Source organism: Pelecanus crispus, chromosome 2, assembly GCF_030463565.1.
Source record: "Pelecanus crispus isolate bPelCri1 chromosome 2, bPelCri1.pri, whole genome shotgun sequence".
In the NCBI taxonomy this organism is placed as follows: domain Eukaryota; kingdom Metazoa; phylum Chordata; class Aves; order Pelecaniformes; family Pelecanidae; genus Pelecanus; species Pelecanus crispus.
In genome coordinates this window covers 153,753,379-153,768,340 of record NC_134644.1, presented here as the reverse complement: position 1 = coordinate 153,768,340, position 14,962 = coordinate 153,753,379, and the positions used below count along the sequence as shown (strand labels likewise).

Below are 14,962 nucleotides of genomic sequence, written 5' to 3'. Positions count from 1 at the left end.
GTATTTATATTAGTAGGCAAAGCAAAAGTGAAATCTTTCAAATGTGAGCAAAAATAGACTTTCTGTTTTTAATTTGACAAGAAACAAATGAGTATCCTTCCAGTTTAGTGAGAAAAAAGTCCTGAAGATTTTCATCCCACATCTCTCTGAACTAGGTTGAGAAAGTCGTTCCATCCCATTACAATCACCAAACTAAAAAGTCAGCTCTGCTTACTGCTTAATTACAAGTTCATTAAAACCAAAATATCTTAACTAAATGCTTTTGTTAAAGCAAAAGTGGTATTTGCCCAAATTTACAAAGTAGTAACAGACCTTAACATGCCTGTGCTCCCAAAGGAGACGCAAGCTACTGCTAGAAAGATTGTGGTTGCTCTACGTCTCCTTCAGAAAACAAAAATGGAACAATATGATCAACTGCTGACATGTTGCAAATTCATCCTAAGAATATCTGGTAATGATACTTTTTGTAGTGAAGGGTCAATCAACATCATCTCCCATACCCAAGATTATCTTCAAGTCTTATATACCTGAGGAAGTGGTACAAGTGGACAGGGCAATAGGGACAACACAAAGCTAGCATTTTTCCCAAGGTATTATGTGGACTGACTTTGAGCTACACCAGGACTAAGGTTTCTATTGTATGAAAGTTGATAAAAGTAGTAATACTGGAATCTTAGAAAATTATTTGAATTGTAGGTAGTTGTCGCAAATGACATTTTATGAAAAAACATTTTGAGAATGCTGATAGACCAAGAATAAAATAGATGAAGAAATAAAAATGAAATGGATGGAGAAAATGGAGAGAGGTATTCAAATTGTCCAGCTTCCCCTTTCTAACAATAAGACGTTTTGCATGTCCAGTACTTTTGAAAATCCATCCTTTGTTCAGGTGCCTGAATGGGAAATCTGATCTGGATTGGGAATACTGAACTCCAGGAAACTTAGACACCAAGTTTCCATGCCACTTTCTGTAACATCTTGTTAGCACCTTTTGATTAATAAATTATGCTGAAGAGTCTACAAAATATCAAGATCTTAAATGGCTACTATGTACTCGTAACAGAATAATGCTTCACTACAATTTTAATATGCAAATTTACAGAAAGTAACATGCACACCATCCGGCAAGCCCTTAGAAATAAGAACTCCAATATATAGGCATAGGTTGTCCAGGGAGGAATTAAAGACTATCAGTTTCCCCCTTTTCTCTCATGTCCACATAACCCCTCTCTCACACTGTCCCAGATGGTACTTCAGCAACTCAGCATTCCTCACTCTCTTCAGGTCCTCCAAGGGCAGGACAATACCCCCAACACTGGGAAGCTCAGCTTCTCCATTTACAGCACAGATGTATCTACCCCAAATGTATGTAATACACTTCTGTGAAACAGATCCACAGGTCTGTATGCTAATACATTCATGCAAAGTCTGCAATAGCAAACAGTGATCCAGCTGAAGGCAGGATCCATGCAGGGCAATGCATGTTCCAAGACTGTCTAAATCCTTCTTCTAGAGATATTAGTTGCTTTTTTTCAATACAGGGTCACCTTTCCAGATTTCTCAGAAAATTAATCTGAACTATATAAAAATAATACTGAAGCTCAGACTTAAAACCGATACAAACAAAAATGAAATGAAGACCAAGGAACGACATGATTTTCAGTGCACTGAACTGACACCAGCAAAGCATTACTTTTAAGTAATATGGTCCACATACTTTCTGCAATCAGAATAAAAAACAAGGCCAATTGAGAATATATTACATGACAGGTGCCTTTTGATATCTTTAAAAACAATTTCAATCTCACAGAAGATCTTGCTATGTCCAGCACCATTAACATGAAGGCAAATTTAATGAATTTTATCCTAAAATAACGTAGCTATTTATTTTCTATAGCATCCATTAATATAAATGAAGTATTCAGCAATTAATGATATGAAAAATTTAAAAAGCCACTAAAAAATCAGATATTACTACTGAAACACAACAGCTTGGTTCAGCAAACAAGGAAGTGACATTTCCTTTCTGTAAAATAACAAGTTAAATACTATTAACCTGTGGCCCAAATAACTTTACGTGGACGGTTGCCATAGATGAACGAATTGGAAAAGAGCCAAATACCACTGTCCGTGAAAGCTAACAATGCCTGTTTTCAAATGCTCCGGCTGAGTAGTAATTCAGGCTATTCCCTAAAGAATGACACACAATATAACGAAGCGAAGCATCTCGGAGCATCTACATACCAAGGTGTTGTTATTCAGATCCATCTTCCCAGCAAAAGGCCCCCATGTTGTTCCAACCGGAAGCTGCTGCCGGCTCTGAATCTTGCGCTCCCCGTCTTTCTGGACCACCTCCAACTCCCCTGCAAACAAAGGAAACAAGCAGTGTTGAGAGTACTTTCACTCGTGCCTTGACAACAACCACCCCTGCCTTTGTCTTGGCTTTATATGCACAATGTTCTGAGGACCCATATAATGAGAATTAATTATGCTTGTCTGAAAAACAACTGATATTGTCATTCTGCAAAAGAAAAACAAACCTTTTTCCCTTATAATTATATTCAAATCTGGTTTAGAAAGTCCCTTTCCTTTCTTGCATCTTTTCACACGCATTAGAGTTTGAAGGCATTTTTATTCAGAAGAGCCGTTTCATAAAAGTTCCTGAGAAATGCTGAGGAGGGGGGGGGACGATAGCTGAAAGGAGAGAGTGCAATAGCAGCCACACCTGGTGCATTTACCTCCTTGATGCATTTTGCTGTCACAAGACCACGTTCTGAAGCAGTCAGCTATTAAAAATTTGAGAGACATACTTTACAGCGATATAAATCCAAAAGAACTCTACTAATTTTGAAGAAGCTGCTAAAAACATTTACTACAATTAACAATACAAGGATTCTAAACTGAGTGAGGTTTTACAGGCAGTAATATTTCAGAATTAGACCCAAAATAATTCTACTTGTTAGCTTAAGGTTTTAAGACAAAATATGTAACAGCAATGGGGGGAGGGTATAGTGCATTTTTCAAAGTAAATTTTATTTTTGAAAGAAAGGACTTCATAATTAACCTTAAAAGTGAAATTGTTACTTTAGCTCACTTTAACTTTTCTGGGGTTTTCCAGTGAAAAGAGAAAGCATAATACGCAATTGATCGTTACTGTAGAAAGAAAAATAAAATTCAGTCACCACCTGTCTCCCCAACGTTTTTTTCACTTCATTTCACAATAAAAAAAAAAATACTCTGCACAACTCTTCTTTGAGAGAAGTCTCTTCAATATGCCTATTTGCCTTTGAACAAATGTTTCAGTTAAAAGTGTAGTAACCGTTGTGCTCAGATACACAATTTCTAACACTCTTTTCTAAAACAATTCAAATAAATTCTGGTTTCAAATTTTGAGGAGGATAAAATGGAACAAGAGGAGATCGGTCTGTGCTTTTCTTGTTAGATGTTTAACGGAGTTTTTACATGCCGTTGCACTTCCGAGCTTTGGCTTTCCTGAAGGAAGGCTGAAATCTGTCGCTGTTCTCAAGAGCAGCAGAGCTTACCCCGCTCTTGCTGCCGCCATGATTTCTCCCGACCCGTCTTCCCTGCAGGCTAAAGCCCCTTTGTCCCTTCCCACACCAACCAGATGCAACAGTAATTCCTGCCTTTTGCATCAGCACGTCCCTTCTCAACAACTCTACCCCAAATCAGGATGGTGCTTTTCCACAAACAGGGCAAAGTCCAACTGTGCAAGAAGTCAACACGTCCCAGATTTAGAACTGGCAGTCGTTGTGAAATGAACCTTGGGCCGGAGGAAGTGAGTAACTCCCCCTGGCTTGCAGGCAGTCTCCACAGACTTCCCCAAGCTAACCATTCCCATGGATGCCTGGATTTATGTTACAGCCAGGCTGCGAAGGTTTTCCTTGTCCGCAGGGGTTAATCTCGACCGTTTCCCAAAGAGAAGACTTGGCTCCAGCTTCCATTTTCAAGCACAGAAATCTAAATTTCACCTCTGAGTGTTGCAGATTACAAAACTACTCGACGTAAAATTGTGCATCAGATCCTTCCTGCAAACTGGAACAAATCTAGGAAATAGAGCTGTATCAGCTTACAAAAGCTTCTATGTATGCGGGTGAGTCCTCATCGTGACAGTGCTATGACATTTTAAAAGGCATTATGTGAGCAGGAAAGCATATGGATTAATTATATCTAATTTACACATGTGATATATATGTATCCAAACAGAAAAACAAGAATATATGCACTTTTTCCCTCCCACAGTCACATTGTTACAAATCGTATTAACTTTAAAAAATCTCTTTATATGTTAATTACAGAAGAGAGAAAGCTTTCTGGTATTGCAAGGTAACATGTTGATCACTTAGGCATACTGCAGCATTTTCTCTCTACATAGAGATGAAAACTGTAGCATTTGCTTGCTTTTACACACTAAAAAACAGCCATGTCTATGGACATGTCACATTTAACTGATACCAGAGGAATCATGAGAATCTTTGAAAACCCTTTTAAAAAATAATTCAGCCTCCCTTTCTGCCACTGACATTTTTCATTTGAAAAGGGTTCAGACACAGTCAAACAGTGACTCCTTATCTGTACCTGTGGATTTACAAGCAGGCCTGTCTTTTAATGGATTAAGAACGACAAACTTAGGGCAGATCACCCAGTGATATCCACAAACCTACCTAAGTTTTAAGGTACACATCATTACACTTTATATTTTAAATAAAATTAATAACACGAATCTTACACCTGCTAAGTAGTTCAGGTTTGAGGCAAACACGAAACCAAGCAATTATTTTCCAAAACTGTCTTTTTTTCCTCCAGCTGATAATTAAATAAGTGAATGCGGATTCCTTCTCTCTTTTATTCTCTTTTGTTACAGTTCCAAGTTGTAGTTTGGGCAATACATTTCAATATGTATGAATACATTGAAATGTACTACAGATGGGATAACATCATGCTGAATTGTACTAAAGCTGCTGTATTTTCCCCTCCACTCAGAACACCATGACAGAGTAGCTGACTGCAGACAGGGTTACAAAACATTTTGCTGCATAACCTTCCTATTTCCTGTGATGACAGTTCTCCAGAAAAGATACATTTCTCTCTGGTCACCATGACCAGCAGCCATTTTAACGCTATGGGTGAATGTTAAGAGTTGGGAAGGATAATCTGCTCATATGTTTTGGCAAACACAGACATTGTGGCTACGCTTGTACAAGGTGTAGCACATTACAGTTTGATCCTTGGCAAAGATTTTTTTTTTTCACTGAAAATCTTTGTTTAGGGGAAAAAATTAACACTAAGAGAGCTGTAGGTTAAGAAGAACGCTGCATATCAGGGTCTACAAGCATCTGCTAAGATTTTTTTTTTTTTTTTCTACCAGAGCCTGCATCTTTTGTAAAATCCCTGTATATGTTCCTTTGTCTGCCCTAAGCAAGAAGGCCAGGGGCTGGTATGAGGGTTTGTAGAAGAAAGATTACAAATGTCACTATTAAAAATCCTCTCCTGAATTCCCCTGACCCCGAGTAAAGAGCCTGCAACTTTCCTGCATTCATTTACAACATTTTGCTCCTCTGAAATTTCCCATTTGGTGAATGGTATCGAAACTGCGGCAACAGATAGGCCCAGTCTCCCACTGGCGAGAACGGGGCTGTCCTCTGCTCACTGCTGGCTTCCCACGAGGATGCTGGTTTAAGTGGTGCCATACGTGTGGCCCCGAGCAACTTCTGACCTCAAGAGACATTGCTGGAAAAAAGAGAACCTCACCCCATGACTCTTAATTAAAAGAGTTTGAAAAATGTGTCAGCAAGACGAGATTTTCCCCTCCAGCCTCAGAAGTTCAGATGTAAGTCAGAAGTGATCTCTGCAGCTACTGTCCCTGCGCAACTGCTCAGCATCTTCACAGATTACATCAGGAAAAGGAAGAGGAGCAGAGATTTTATTGCCGTATCACCACTTGCAGTAAGAAGTGTAAAGGCTCAGCTGTGAGTAAAGACTCAGAAGTGTAAAGACTCTTCACAGGTGCCTGTCCATGGAGATCCCAGCGAGTGGGGAGAAAAGGAAAGAAAGGATGAAAAACTGCTGCAGCTTCCTTTAATCTGTGCTCCAGCCCAAAGGAAGCAGAAAATTCTATGCCAAACACTGTTGGGAGTTTCTAGTGATCAGCAATTGCAACAGCCCACCTCAGTACTGAACACTGAACATAACGTTCCTTCACATAACAGCAAATTGTAATATATAGAATTCATCCACACCCCTGGGATTCATCATTCCTATGGCAAACTCGAGAAGCAGTTGTATTTTGCTGTTTCCATCCTAGACTTGTCAACCATCCGATTCAAAAGGACAGCAAGAAGGACAACAGAAGCAGCATTAAGAAATAGAAGTACAGAGGAAGCGATGCCCTGCTTTGGTTTTTCAGAGTTAGTTAAAAAAAAATTACTTAAGAGACATTCCATTTAGTGATATTTACTTCCCTTTTCCTTGCTACAGAGCAAGTATTTCTTTCAGCTCGTTCTTCAGGAACACACTTATTTCCAGCTTGCTGAGTAAAGTTTATACAAAATATTTGAGACACATAGTACGGGCTAATCAATTTTGGTAAAAGATAATGCTGTTAGTGCTGTGGGCTGTTTCTCTTATCTTGTTGATGTAGCATACTTTTAAAGTCTGTGATTACTCAAAGACTTATGATAGCTGCACTGTAAAAGAAGCCCCAAGTCATGACTCACTAGTATAGCTACAAAACATCCCATGGCTTTTAAGATAGTAGGCCACCTTGGTGGATACAAATCTGGAATGAAAGGACTCAATTTAGGATTCTTTTCTTACATATACATATTGTCTTAGGAATGCCGCATAGGGCTTGCATAAAATAGAAGGTAGAGAGGTCAGTTTAGCTTTGTCTTCTTTTACAGGAAAATCAGAATCATTTAAAAAAAACTCTACAAAACATGTCGTGTACACAGGAACCCAACAACAGCCTTTGGCTGTTAACAGGATTTGACCACAGTTTGAATACCACAAGAACCAGCTATAAATAGTATTTCTGAACAAAATAATACTGGCTTTCATTCCCTTCTGGAATAAGAAACAAAGGAGCATATATCTGAAGGCGAACGATGAACTGTGTTTTGGGGGAGAATAAGTGAACTACTTTGTTCAGAAGTAAGTGTATCCAGATTTATAAATGTTTAACATTTCTAAGCAAGTCACTGACAGCTTTGGCAGTAGGGGTTTTTTTTATCAGGAATAGCTGTCTAAGTGGAGTCAGTTAAAAAGAATGAGTAAGCTCTTCCTCTGCTATAATTAGAGATTGGTTATTTGACATCATGGGGCTCTACCAGTTTCCACTGGTAAATGGCTCCTTCTTTGCCTATTTCCAGTGCACAGACACCTGTCTCCTTAATGAGTATTTTTGCACGGCAGAGAAATTGTGTATGTTGTAGTTTCTAACAAGGACTATTCCGAAGTCAGAGTGAGCAAGTTAAAAACACTTTCAGAAGTTCTTAAGCATTGTCCAGCCCAGAGCCCAAGATCTGCCTGCACAGGAAGAATCTGCAATTAAAATGTGACTGGTGATTACCTCCATTATAACAAACTAATATGTGTACATTTCCACACAGCAGTTCACTGATAGCGGAGAACTGTCCCATTTCCACTTCTGTGATTCTTAACAAGGTAGCTCCAATATTAAATGCTCACACACTTGCTTGGCAGACATAAACTGCATTATTGAGACACCTCTTCTAAATTCTCCTCCCTCAATTTTCAAGTCTCTGAGACATAACACACACTAAACTACAGTTTTGAACATAAACTTGAAATACGACATTCTCTATTCAAGTACTCCAGTCAAACCCTGATAAATCAGGCTGGCCATGCAGTGATCTTATCCTTTCTGACTCTTTAATAAATCGAACCTTGTAAGTTCACGCTGTTGGAAGTTGTCACTAAATGAAATTGTGACCTTATCCGATGCGTGAACTTATCCTGCTGACAACTACATTTATTGTGCGGATAAGAAGGGGGGGGACGGGACGGGAGACTTTTGATAATTGTGATCTTAGCCATATGCAACTCTAACAGATGGGATCTTTTTCATGTTCCATTAATGATTTGCCTATGATGAGCCTCTACTCAGGGAAGAAATAAATGTTCTTCATAGGTAAGTGGTAGGGGGACGGGTAAGCGGTATGGAAAGTGCACAAAGAGGTACTGGCTGACAGCAGTGAATCAGAAGCTATTAGCTTAACATAAAGAGCTTTGAATTAGCTTGTAATTGCACTGGAAAAGATAACATAATGGAGGTGGCAAAACAGAAACATTCCCTTTCCACAGGACTTGTTCAATAGCCCAAAACTCTAAAGCAAGTAACTGAGAGTCTGAAGCACTAACCCAAAATATGCTAAGCCATGGCACTTCATGATGAATGAATGAATACTGCATTCCCGCACCGACTGGATGGTTGCCACTGCTGTTGTGGAAGAACATTGGGTGATAGGCAATTCGCACAGCTATGTTAGGAAAATGACCAACCATCTCACATTACCATGTTTGCCTGTCAGGGATTTTGTAGATTGTGTTACCTAATTCGCACATCTCTCCACAACTGTACCCATTCTGCAGTGTGCTGACCCTGGAGTGAGAAGATCTGTGTGGTGTCAGGGTACAATCTGTTTTGCAGCACTGCAAGTCTGTTGTGCGAACTGTAACTATCTTACTAGAAAGACACAAGACAAGTTCACACTGGAGTCCAAGCAGTAATGGACTACAATCAATCTTCAAAAAGAATTTCACAATTTGCTTTGCAATGCAAATTGCATTTACAGGGGTCTTGGCAAAACCAGAGGTTATTTCGGTTGTCCAGAAGCAAAGGCAAAATTTAATTTTGCTGCCCCACAGATGAGAAAATACGGCCAGGCCACTGTTAGGATGAGAAGCATGGAAGAAGGAACAGACTTGGGACTGAAAGCTGAGAAAACAGTTCTGTGGAGCCACCCTGGAGGGACGGTTGCTTTTCTGCTGCCACTGAGGAGGTGAAGGGCTTCTGAACAGAGCAGCCTCCTTCCTTTCTCTGAAGTTGCTGCCACCCCCCGCAGCAACTCCTCCCCCTAACCCTGATCCTCCCTGGTCCCATCACTCTTAAGGAGTAAGGTCAACCAGACCTCTTAGCACAATGGCCATGAGGGAAGTAGACACAAGGATAACCCACAGGTAGTTACTGCTCTAAGCTACCGCTCTCCTTTGCCTACACTTAGAAGCAGGTCTAGATAGCAAACACAATGCAGGAGAAGCTGCCTCATGCTGCCTCATTCCTAACTGAGCTGCCTAATGTTGCCCCATCTTGTTAATGCTCCCACAGGGTAGCTGTGCACTGTAGGTAAGGATGACAAATGAAAAGGCTTCTCCATTTTCTGTAACAAAAATCTTGCTGCTCCCTACCTTTCTTTACAGCCCCGAAAGTCAGAAGCGGAGTTTCTTTATCTCTCCTACCTGCTGCTGGTACTGCAAATGGCAGAGAGTGCAGGTGCTATCCTTATCTGCAACAGCGCTGTCCTACAACGGACAATAAAGGGAAGGAAAGAATATTCTGAAGGTGAGGATAGAGAAAGACTAGGCAAAGATTTTCAGAAAAAAAAGACCACAGAAGGAGGGGGGGAAATAAATTTTAAAAACAAGGCAAGAGAGAGGGAGTCTAGGGGAGAAATCATTTGAAGACCCAAGTTGGGTCTGATTAGGGTACAAAGACACAGCCTGGAAAAATGGGAACGGAAGATATTCAAGAAAAAGAGGGATGCAGAAATCTTGCCAGAGTGAGAGAAAACATACACATTTCCAAGCCTGAAACATAAGGACAGAAGTGCATGAATTCACATTTAGAAACAGAATGTAAACACTATTATCCTGTTTTAGCCAAGGCATGTGTGTCATTACGATGCTTAATTCATAAGCTAAACCACCAAAATAAAGTATACTTATTCTAATACCTCATTGCTCAACTGAATCCTGGCTAAACTTAACACTTAAACCATGTCTACACTGCACCCAGTGATGTGATTTCACCTGACATCTGGTCAAACCCATTCTCTACCTCCAAGCAGCCAGACCACCATGTAGGCTATAAAACTTTCCTGAGAAAAAGTTTCATTACTGGATATTTACTTTACACTAGGCTCTAGCTATGACCACCACATTGACACACTACTCCGGCGTGGTTCATGTGACCTTAGGTATAGCTACATAAGTTGCTCCAGATTCCCAACCGCAATGTAGAGCTAACTTCAGTGATGTGAAGGTACACTATGTATCGCAACACAAGCAGAGTTTTCAGAGACAATAGTTTCAAAAGAAGTGTATGCACTGACACTTCAAAAATTCAAATTTGTGCTCTCTTTGTAAAGTCTTCATTTGCTTATATAAAATGAATGCAAAGGGAAAAAAAATCACATTCCTATAGTGCCTCACATTCCTGTAATCTACAGAACTTAGTAGGAAACAAGATCCCATCCCAGGTTAGAAAAGCATAGACCTACAGTAGTGAACATGTCTGCATGAATTTGAAATGACAATGCAGCTTCTAAATTTTGGGGGGGCTGGGAGGGAGGGCAATTAATTAAATAAATGTTAAATAGCACATAAATTGAGTAACTACTAAATATGCAGCTCATGGAAAACCACATAATAATTGTCCATCAAGTATACCATCAAAATAATTTTTAAGGTTTAAGCTGAACTATTACAAAAAGTACTATTTTTTCTTGGAAGTCAGAAAGGAAGGAATACATAATGAACACTGTTGCTAGAGTTTGATTAGTTTTTTAGTAGAACAGACTCTTATACAGCTGTATAGACTTTCCTTTATTTGGACTGCTTCACTGAACTTAACAGAAACCTGTTCAAAGAAAAAAATGAAAGAGACAGAAGTAGAAAGAAAAAGATACTTACTCAAGATACGCTAAGAAATACCAAAGATTTCTTCACTTGCTTCAAAGTCAAGTTCCATATAATATGAAAAATACTCTCCTCATATCAGCATCTAGTCTACAGAGGCAAAATAAACCCAGCCATCATGGCAAAATCCTGATCCTGTGATGAAACTTGAAGAAACTCTTTAGTTTTCAATCTACTCACTACAAGAGCAATTTACACCTCTATTTGCAAAGACTAAATCTCATACAAGAATAAAAAACACATTATTTTTGTCTTTCTCAATAATTTTCCATCTTCACATTTGTACACACATTTCAAGAGGTTTGTTACTCCCTGTATGTATTGAGATAAATCTGGAGTAGAAGTATTTGCAGAAATACAGAAAAAAAACCCAAAAGGCAACCAGTGCAGCTGAAGAGCCCTCCCTGCAGTTTTCTGTGAGAGGAATACTGTAAACTCCATTCTCACATGGACACTCCATACTGGCAAAAATGATTCCCAATTATATTATAACACTGTGCAGACTCAGTGGGTTGAGTAGGTACTTTATCCCAGCTACATGTAGCTTGTACAGCTTTGCTCCCTCTCTCTCCGTCACAAATACACACGATACAGAAATGCCAGACTTGGCAAGAGCAGGCTGATGATATTACTGAAGAGGGTTTTCTTGATAAGATCATCATCTGTTTCTGGACTCTTGGGTATGCTCCTTTCCTCAGCAGAGGAACAGTCGCCCCTGATAAATGTCCCTTTGTGTGCAGATTCTCCCCTGATATATGCGAAGACATTTCAGTCCTGAGTCTGTTTTTTCGTCGCTTCATATAGCTCAAATACAGTTAGAGGTATATGAAGCATTGTATGTAAAGCAATAGAAAGTGGACACAATTGAAAATACAGCTTATGTAACTCAGACTGAAGCCCTTTCTATGATAGATGCTATTCTGCGGGGACAAAATTGTTTCACCATCACCTACACCAATCTTTCCCTAGGATTTTCTGGAATCCTTTTAGCTGAAAGAAGCTAACATTTTCTTTTTTACAATGTTATTTGCATAAATATATATGATATTTAAACAATAGACATTTTTGTGTTTACCCAATATTGTTGGATTTCTTTTTTACTTGGAAAAATTGAAAAAAATCAAGATAGACTGTGGTGTTAGTGAATGCAGAAAGCTACTAAAGTTAACTTAATATGAAGGCTGCTGTATTAATATTGACGTCATGAAGTGTATTAAATGAACAAAAATGTTTTGGAAAGGATTCTTTTTAACTCTAAAAGCAAGAGCAGTGAGATCATCTGTGACTGTATCTGTGGTGTCTTCTCAGTTTACAGTACTTATGCTTAGAGATAGAAGGATCTATTTTCATCTCTCATTTGTGTAACAGCAGATGAAGTTATTTACTTTCTATCAGATATGCATGCTCAGAGCTACGAAACCACTGCTTAAATGCCGATTTCTAGCTCAGAGTATGTGAGCCAAACTGCCCAAATGTCTTGCAAAAGAAGCAGATGCTTTAACATGATTTCCCTATTTCCTTTCAATGTTCACAACAAATTTCTGAAAGGAGAGTACCAAGAAAAAAACCAAAAATCTCAACAAAGACTCAAATTTATCAGTATTTAGTGTGACCATCCAAAAGATCTAGTTACTGTTGAGATTAGGAAGGCGAGAGGGGGACTGGGACAAAGGGAGACTGAATGCCATGCTCCACCGCATGCATGCAATATATAGTTCCATCCATTATAATTATAATTTATATGAAAAGTAACACTATTATAAATAGAGATAAATGTAGTATAACTATAACGTACAATATCAAGATTCAAATTAATCATTTCTTTGCACTTGCTGGGGATGCCCATGCATAACAGACACATGGCTCTGCACTGCTCCAGCACTCATGAGTTATGTGCATGAGTTATGTGCTTATCTACATCTTCTGTGATCAAGTACCAGCAATGACCAACACAGCTTTTTAACACTGTTGCCAGACAGGAACTGACTGCTGGTTTTGGACATGGACCAGAGTACCCTCATTCGCTCCTTCAGTGCCTCAGTCTGGACTATCACACTGCTTTCACATGCAGCTCTATCTTAGAATAGCCGAGACTTTGAAGCTGATATAAAGAGTGATGCCCATTTATAAGGCAGACTGGTAACTTTGAGTGAAATAAACCCTTGAACAGCGACTGAGCTCAAGTCCTATGCACTACCTAAATCCTACTCCAAGGCTTACATAAGACTTAAGTAGAATATTGATCTTGCGGCAGCCTGCTGTACAGGAATGATCTTGACCTTCATATGAGTAAGTCCCAGGGGCATCATGTGTGTAAAGCATATCCCAAATTGTTTTGCCTTACCGCCTTTATGAGCGCAGGCTTTGAACACCTCATGGCTGCTTGGACAGACAGAAACTGGGGAGCCCAAGGAGCCTCAGCTGGCACACGGGGCCTGTTCGGTGGCAGGAGGACGTAGACTTTCTCCTGGAGAGTGACCTCCGGAGACTGACTCTTCACACCCTCGACTTTACCTCTGTAAACAATGACTGAGAACAAGTCCACAGCCTCTATGGCCTTAATGGAAATTTCAGCCTAAATAGGAAGCTCAGGGTCTCAGAATGAATCAGCACTGGCAACAGGAGCCCTAACTTTCTCTAACAGTTGCAATCACTGCTTCTGAAAACTTCACACAATACATACAAGAAACTTACTATTTTTTTGTAGGGAAGTATTTCTGGCAAGGCATAGCCATTAAACAGGCAGTGTCAACAGAGATGAAAAGAATTATAACTCAAAATATATGTGGGCTACAGAATTATTTTGTCTTTGAAGCATTCAAAATGCCCCTATCCTATGATGTCTAAAAAACACTAACGTCAATTTATAACAGCTTCTTATTACCCTGCAATGGTAATGTACTATAAGAATATAAGAAGTATAGCCTGTTATTGAGTATTAAGTATACAGAGTTAAAACAGTTAAGCACACAGGGAACTATCATATTGAAAAGGCTGCAGGCTGACATCTTCATTCTCCTGCTAATAAAATTGGCAGTTTACAAAATTAAATACAATAGCATAAAAACTCCCCTAAATGTACCTGTTCCTTCTCTTCCTCCCTAATAAAAAAAATCACATGCATCAATACAAAGAGAAAATTTCTATTTTAGCTATGACTATTATTTTGATGTACATAGATACTTTTCAACTTAACAATTTGTTTCTGATAGGCACAGACAATTTGCTGTACAAGGAGTTTTGGAGAAGGGCAGTTTTGTTCTACCAGGTTTTTGCCCCATATGTTTTCATCTCAGTTAACAAAGTACATTAACAAGATGCATAATGCATCAACTTTATAAAGGACAAAAAAATCTAGACAAACAAATCCTACTTTTATATATCCAATGGTGTAGTTAGCGGTTTCAAAATCAAGCCTTCCAACATTAGAAAAAGCTTGAACCTCCATGTAGGCCCCTTGAGCCTTGGACCACTCTTTTCCAGACTCCAGGACCTCAGCACAAAAGCCGGCTTTCTATCCTGTCTCCTGTCCCCCGGACACTGTTTCCTTGTCCAGTTCATCTGCCTCTCCCTATTGCCTTCTGTGGCCTCACTGTTCCTCCTCAAGGGCAAATATTGGGTATACCCAAGTTCCCAGTGACTGCCTCCAGCAATGTCCAGAAGTAAATGTCAGAAAAACAAGAGGAGTAAGGCACACATGCTTTCCTTCACACAACTGGTTTCTAGCTTTCTATCTTCTCCTATTGATCATGGAACACCTGCCAGCCAAACCTAATCTGCCCCTTCAAATTCCCAAAAGCTGTTTCCTACCCTCACCAGATGCAATTCAGAAGCTGACACTCTTTTTACTGACAATCTGTATCTTGTCTCAGTCATCAGATACTGTCCTGAGTCTAAACTTCTCTATTCTCTTGACTGCACTCATCACAGAAGCACAACACTCCAAAGAAGAATAATTTATTCTACCAAAAAACTGTTTATGACTCAGTGTGGACATCCCCAACAT

At 39.4% G+C, this 14,962-nt stretch overlaps 1 protein-coding gene across 1 annotated transcript in view; it reads right to left on the bottom strand.

The window, feature by feature from the left end:
- Positions 1–14,962, bottom strand: part of ZFPM2 (zinc finger protein, FOG family member 2) — a 279,385-nt gene that overhangs the window by 157,276 nt on the left and 107,147 nt on the right. Inside the window, 1 exon segment of the mRNA XM_075705075.1 lies at positions 2,245–2,363. Coding sequence (XP_075561190.1) covers positions 2,245–2,363 — 119 coding nt within the window.